We start from the raw sequence: 7639 nt of genomic DNA, 5'->3' as shown, positions 1-7639 counted from the left end.
GAGTCTGTAACCCGGCCGTAGAAGCCAAAAAAAAAGTGAGTCAGTGATCAGAAGGGGACAATGAATGGCACAGAGTGATCAGAAGGGGACAATGAATGGCGCAGAGTGATCAGAAGGGGACAATCAATGAGTGATTTTCAACAATAAATGTGTACTGTAGTCTTCATCATGGAAAATAAGACATCCCCCTGAAAATAAGACCTAGGGCATAGTTTGGCAGTTCAAAAAATATAGGACAGTGCCTTAAAATAGGGGAAACAGGGTATTACAATAATGGTCAGAATACCATCTTTACAGACAGCTTTAAATGTCCTTGGTTTCATACAACTGACTCTAGTAGTGTTGGTCACAGGCACAATCCTATGGTAAACCATTCAGCCCCAGCTCAAGCCAACTTCTCTGGCAACTTCTACAGAAAGCTCAGAATTCCATTGAACCCTAGTTGTGAATGGCATCTAAAGATGTTGAAGTATTTTCTTATTCATGACAAGTGGTGAATGAGCTTTGAATCAGCCCTTGCTGACCTCTGTGGCTGCAGGTAGTGTGAAGCAATTCATCCTCAAAAGTTAGGAATACTGAAGTCTTTTAGACTATTTTGTCAGCAGCTCAGGTTACTCTGGTTTGCCTAAACTGGGCTCCCGCTCCATATTTTCATTGGAAATTAGAAGACCAAAAGGCTGCGGAGTCACTGCTGGGTTTGGAGAGCAGAGGGAGTTGAGCTGCTAAAAGAAAGACAGTTTAGGTGATTTTGCTGTGAAGTGTAATGAAGAATTGCTCCACAATGCCTGCACATATAGATTTCAGGTAAGTGATTTATTGATTATGAAAATGTGTAAAAACTTGATCATCCAAAGCCTGGCCACAGATTTGCGTTAAAGCTCGTGTTTAACCTAAAATGTTTGGCTGATCATGATCACTTAGAACTACTGTCTTGATTGTTAACTGTGCCTTTACTTTTTTTTAGCTTTGTGACACCATGAATGGTAGGGGGTCACAGGCAAAGGAAGCTACAGATGTAAACAGAAAACTTTTCCCGACTCTACCAAAATGAGTTAGTTTCTGTTACTGTCCCTATTCCTATTGGAAAGATATTTCATCATTTCTTGGTCACAAGGTTAGGATGTAGAATGGGAATTCTTCACTGTTTTACTTAAAACAACAACAAAAACAAGTTTGGACTGGAACTGGACATTATATGATACATACCAGGCTGTTACCCTTTTCATTGAATAGAAGAGAGACTCATATGAAGCCCTGACAATGGTGTCCACACATTATGCCACACATACATTCATGCCAACAGTACACATCACATAGACTCAGTTGTGGACTCTTCCATTGCATTTTGGGAAATGAGGGTTCTTTCCTGGTTTAGACCCGCTTAACTATATGATGAGAAAACACGGCCATGCCAATAGAGCTTTGGAAACCTGCTGGGGTTGTCTTATACGTGGAATGCACTGTCCTTTTTTGGGAAGGAAAATATATTTAGGGTTAGTAAAGCAAAGCTGGTCATAGTTAAACATTTTCAAAAGTTTCAAATACAATTTTTTGAATTTATTATAAGTATGATAGTATTAATACTTATACTATAAATATAGTATAATGCAGATCTGGAATTGTGGCACTGATGCTTATTAACAAACTAAAAATGGAGAACAATCTGGAAGAATATTAAATGTTCCAATCTGCTGGTGTTTCTGATTATTCACTTCTCTCCACTTCTCTATTAGCTTGCAATATATAACTATTATTTGTCTAACTTGGGTTAAAGTTTGTTTTCCTCATCTAAACTTTTTTTTTCCTACATGCTATTCCTTTTAAAGAAAGTGTATGTCTTAATTTTCACATTCTTATGTCTCGATTAGAATTCTTGCTTATAAACTCCAATACCCTCCTGCCCCTGCTTTGACCTTTGACTCTGATGTCATTGACCTCTGCAGTAAATGAACCAGAAAATGGCATTATCCAGATCTGCAGACTCACGTCCTGGTAAGCTAATAATGTGTTATAATGAGGACACCTATTTGCATATGATTTCTGTAACTGCTGCTATGTATGCAGCCATCACTACAACTCAGAGAGGTCTCCCAAACTTTGCTGCAGGGACTAGCGTCTTTTAGGGGGTTAAATAATATCCATGATTTGCTAATATGAACAGATCTCACTGTAGTAATATGCTAATTGCAAATAATCATGGCATTTTTCGAGCTGTTAGATTAATGGAGGCTCAGCATGGAAGCCTTGAAAGGAATGCACAATAATAAAAGAAGAGTAGGGAGTCAGACAAGCAAAGGAATAAGTGTTTAGATTAATAACGGAAAATAAAAAAATTCTCTAGAGCTTTTTTGTTTTTTTTTTGGTAAGAGATCTGATGCTTAGTCTACCAAAGGGATTCCTCCTCAAACTGAAATTAATAATTTATTCATAGGCTCAAGTCACTTAGCCTGCATTGATCTAGCGAGGCTGTCTTTCTTTTCCTTTCATTCATAAGCGTTTAAGTTCCAGATTTCTGTAAGCAGCAGCTGCTGCTGCAGCTGTGATAGGATGCAAACTTGCTTCTATGCACAGGGACAGGCTACGTACGACTTAATTGAGGCGAGCCGGGTGATTGTCCTTGTCACTGGAAAACTGCCTGCGATCCCAACATGACATGTCAGCGAGGCTTCACCTCTCATCTACGGCTTCACCGCCACTTGGTCAGCAAGCTGCTGCTCGCTTGGATCTAGTCTGGCTGTTCACGCAACAAAAGCTTCTATGCAGTACGGCACTGAATGAATTGGGGGAACTCTCAGTCTCTGGTGGGTGTTCATTGTCCCCTGTGTCAGCTCCCACCCCGTCACCATCCTCACTCGCTGTCAACACAACACCCCCCCTCCTCAGCAACTACTGAGCGACCGTCCCTCCGAGAAGATCCACTTGCCATATAACTGCTCTCCTTGTCAACTCTTCCTCTAGTCTTGTTTTATTATATATTATACGCTTGGTCCATCTCGCACAAGTTCCCTTCTTTTTTTTTTTTCCTATTTGTCAGCACTTTTCCATTAATGCCTGTTCTTGCTCCAGTGAAGCAGCACTAGACTTGATATGGGATGAAGGCTTGAGGTTACCGGCAACATAAAGGAGACCTGGAGGCAGCTTCCCATTTGTAAAGTGAGCAGTAATTGTGAGAGGACAGACTGCACAGTTGGAATCAATAGTCTGCTTTCTTGCAGCTAAGAGCACTCCAGTCTCGCAGTAGGTCAGGGAAGTAACTCCAGTGCACCGCTTACTGCAGAGTTGTACAGGAGTACAACGCACGAGGCTGCAGTGCTGGTACATCACGCTTCCTGTTACCAAGGACACAACTTTTCAAGTCATCGCAGGCTTCTCCTCATACTCTTCCACTAGAATCCCCTGGACCATTTTACGATGGATGATCAATGATCAGCATCTTCCAAAACTGCTCTACAAAAGGGAAGCCAAATCACTAACAGCGCTTTCATTATACTGTACAAACCTCTACAGACATGAGACAAGGAGCCATGCAAGGCATTTTCACTATTCCTCTAGCTTTTGGGATCTTTTTCTTTTTCTTCTGGATAGCTTTCCATGCGACGCTAAAGCCAGCGATTGGATCGGAACAGCAGATCCCCTTATCTATGTAAGTGACAAGTCTATTTTTTTTCGCAGCCCTGCGTATTTTGTTGAGGATGTGGTGTAAACTTATCTCGTGAGAAGCAAGTTTGCGAGACTGCAGCTATTTTTTTTTTCAAGGACCGTTTTAATGTTCCCGCATTAAAAGCAGTCAGGCGGGGAGCAGAATATGGCTTTTTTTTTTTTCCTTGCCACCTCTAGATCATTTACCTGCTGTAGAATTTTTGACCTTGCTTTCCAATTTTGCAGGCGTTCTTTTGATACTGTCATTTTTATCCACGTTCGTTGTGGCATTAAATTGGTGGTGAATGGAGCGGATCTTAGCACAGCTAACATTGTAATGTCTAAGGGAGTTAAAGCAAAATCTTCCTTGTTACAGTTTAAAAATGATCACAACTGCAGCATAGGCAAGAGACAGACAAGAAAGGCCTTACCTTGTTCTTGGGGGCTAGATGCATAAATGCTTTGGTTTTGCAAGTAGCTTAATGGTCTTGTGATGCGTTTAACTAAGATTTTTTGAAGGTTATGTTACTATCGGTGTGATGCCGATATTCTACATCTCTATGTCTTTCTTGCTAGGGTGAAGCTTTGGGCCTCGGCGTTCGGTGGGGAGATCAAATCCATAGCTGCTAAGTACTCAGGTTCCCAGCTTCTGCAGAAGGTAAGCGCTGTGTGTTTGTGATGCTCACTACTGATCGCGCCTTGGGAGAGCCAGACCGATAGCACAGTCTGATGGAGGTTTTCCCACCATGCAATCAGCCTTTATTATATCCTTGAATCTAAAAATAACTGGTTAATTAAGCCATTATACTTAATTGCAAAATCCGACAAAATGAACAGACTGTCTAGCAGTGGCATCCAGGAATTTTTTTTTCATGGGGCACCATGGGTTTGTATATTTGGGTTCCCATTCCTATCTACTAACAGCTGGTAGAGAGGAAATGGCTAACTTAATTCCAAGACCGTATTAGTGTTTATTTTCCTATTCCCCCAGCTTGTATGTGTCAGAGGATTGCACAGTACAGGCGTCGGGAGGCACAGCCGTATTGTCATCTCCGCAGTTCTCCCAATCCCATTATTCCCCAATCATCTCGACCCAGAGCTCGGATGTATTACATCATTACAGATAAGAGGCTGGGGCTGTGGTTATCTCCCCGCTCAGCCGCACAGCTGGGTAATAACCCAAAGAAGTCGTGTACAAACTTAAGGAATCTGTCTAAGTTGAAATTATTGCAGGCTGTAATGAGCAAGGTGAAACAGAGATTATCAGTGCGGCGGCACAAGCTGCACCTTTTCCAAGATTAAAGGCCTACGTCTAAGCCCCGCAAACCGTTTTGATGAACTGTACAGGCTGATAAGTCTGTGACATGCAGCTTAACATCTTTTATTTTGCACTTGTGACAATATTAGTTTATTGGTGCATTAGGAGTTAATTAACATGGTACCTTGCCTGCAATGGGCAATTTTTTGATACCAAAATATAAGGACCATTATTGATAAATGCCTTTTAGGGATAGAGAGATGGATAATATCAAGCACATATTGAAGTGGTGGAACATTCATTTCCATAGGAAGAAATTATAAAAAATGGCTGGCTATATGAAAATCAAAAATTGGCCCATATCTGTGCATTCTTAGATTATTTACAACCTAGGTTATGGAACCTACAGGGTTTGTCCTTCCTTACAGCAAACATTTACCTCCAATCCCTTCTTCAAATTTGCTGTGAGTTCCTTAATGCTTTTGGTGTTTAATTCAAAATGTGCAATGAACATTTTTCCATTCTCTATGGTAGTCCCCACAAATTTGTTATTCCAAGTATATATAAATTCTCACAATAGAATACTTGGTTTCGACAAGAGTGGTAAGAAATCTTGGATTGCATTATATTTGGTAAATAAGTGCAGTTTTCCCTTTTTTCATTCATTCTTTTCTTTTTGCACTGTGCTCATCCTGCAAACATGTGAGAACGTCCTGCAGACACATGGGAAGTCCTGTTACAGCAGAACATCACAGTTTTATGGGGTGACTATGAGCCTGAGCACTGCGATTTGGTATAGGTGCTTGTAGTCCAACTCAGGTGTGCATAAAGAGTAAGAATGATGTCCCTGAGCTGAGTAAGTGCAATGTCACCAAGAATTCACCAGCTAAAAGATTGCTAGAACATGCAGTGAGACGTATACCTGCTTTGTATGTGACTGCTATTTTGCCAGCTATGAAAATAAGGGGTCACCCCCAGCTTAGAAATTCACTGGTGTAAGATTGCCATCACCCCCAATCAGTGAGGGAATGATATAAGCATTCAGATGAATGTTGTGTCCTCCAAAGTAATTCTTCCGTTAGCTAGATCTTGACAAGAATAGCTAGTGTGGCTTGGTCCTAAGCTGTGTGTCTATGAATACTCTCGGTATAGTTTAAATAAAACAATATATGAAAAAGGATTTCCTGGAACATGTGCAGCAACATTTTTAAATTTTGGGTTCAGGTATAAATAAATTTAGGAGGAATTTGTGGTGGCCATTCAGTAGCTTTGCTTAGCTCCGGTATGTCCAGAAGCAGCATTTCCCTATTATAATTCCAAGATCCATTCAGTCCAATTGTATTTATATATTGCAATAACATATTGGAGCTGATTTACTAAAGGAAGTTAGGTTGTTCGCCTACTAAGGTGGAATTATCACCTTGCAAGAATTAATTCAATTAGCTTGGAGAATGTGGTGATAGTTCACTGTGCAAAAAAAGAGTTTTTCTGGCACATGATTGGATGGCTGAAGACAGAAATGCTTAATCTCATTGGTGAAGTTAAATCTCCCTATCAGAGTGATAATTCACCATGATAAGTGAGAAGCTTAGTAAATGAACACGTATCTTTCGCAAAGGGTAAAACCCATTTACATAAATTCTAGGGCTCACAGATAAATCCCAATATACGTATCAGCATTCATTTTGGTTTGTAGGAGGAGCCTTGACCACACCAACAAAAGCAGAACATGCAAACTCCATGCAGATAGTCATGGAAAGCAAGACACTAGCCTCTGTGCTTCCCTTTCCTTCTCCAGTTGCACTTTTTCATCCTATATAATAAATTAGAAAATTCAGCAGGGAGATCGGTGCCCTTTGTAATGTCCCCAGCAGGTGTACAGAGCCGGCAAGTCAGATGTAGATAATGTCATGAGACACATGGAACATGAGAACAATAAACATAGAAAATAGTTTAAAAATAGCTGCCAAGTTTTAAAGGTGCAGGCTAAAGGTTGTCATCTGTTCAAGCATTCATGAGTTTTTTAACTGGACCTGCTATATATTATTCGGAAGACGTACAAGATGCCAGATTGTTTTAGATTTATGACTCTCAGGGCATTGAAGCAAAGATCCGTAGTACTGTTCTGGATTCTACACTTAGCAATGGCAAATTCTGTTTGTCATACAGGTTTCTTTTATTTCTTCACTATCAAGCAAAAACTAACAATACAATTCGGAAGAGAATACTTTAACTTGACTAGCAAAAGTATGCCTAGGTCAGAACAGGCAAGTTTCGGGATAATATAAATGCTAAAAAACAAAATTTAATTAAAACAAACTTTTTGAATAAAATGGTATTTATTATGTTTTACCTTTTTTACATACTTTGCTGCATCTCATTGCTTTTGATCTCTTTCATCCTCTTTGCAGCCATTCCTTGTCTACAGGCAATTCAGTAATGGCTGTATGGCATTTCTCAGAGGGGGTTTCCTGATGGTGACAATAGTAGATCATGATTGCTTGATGTATGTTGAAACATCTTCTTGTGGTCTCCGTTGGAAGTCTGAGTGATGGAGTGAGAATTTAGGAGCACAGTTGGGGGACAGGGACAGAATGTTGTCATCCTATACAAGGTAGAGACTGAACAGAGACATTTTTGGAGAGATCAAGTGAAAAAGTTAACTGTTTCAAAATGTTCAATCAATTTATTTTAAATGAATTAAAGGTCATATGAGGTTTTAGTGATTGAGATTACATGTTG

At 40.0% G+C, this 7639-nt stretch overlaps 1 protein-coding gene across 2 annotated transcripts in view; it reads left to right on the top strand.

Moving 5' to 3' along the window:
- Positions 1-2593: 2593 nt before the first annotated feature.
- Positions 2594-7639, top strand: part of CACNA2D3 (calcium voltage-gated channel auxiliary subunit alpha2delta 3) — a 547059-nt gene continuing 542013 nt past the window's right edge. For both annotated transcript variants that reach the window (XM_072420933.1, XM_072420932.1), the window contains exons 1-2: positions 2594-3643; positions 4216-4297. In XM_072420933.1, coding sequence (XP_072277034.1) covers positions 3510-3643; positions 4216-4297 — 216 coding nt within the window. In that variant the 5' untranslated portion in view covers positions 2594-3509. The remainder of the gene's footprint in view (positions 3644-4215; positions 4298-7639) is intronic.

This window comes from Pyxicephalus adspersus, chromosome 8 (genome assembly GCF_032062135.1).
Source record: "Pyxicephalus adspersus chromosome 8, UCB_Pads_2.0, whole genome shotgun sequence".
NCBI lineage: Eukaryota > Metazoa > Chordata > Amphibia > Anura > Pyxicephalidae > Pyxicephalus > Pyxicephalus adspersus.
This window is presented reverse-complemented; position numbering and strand designations above follow the sequence as displayed.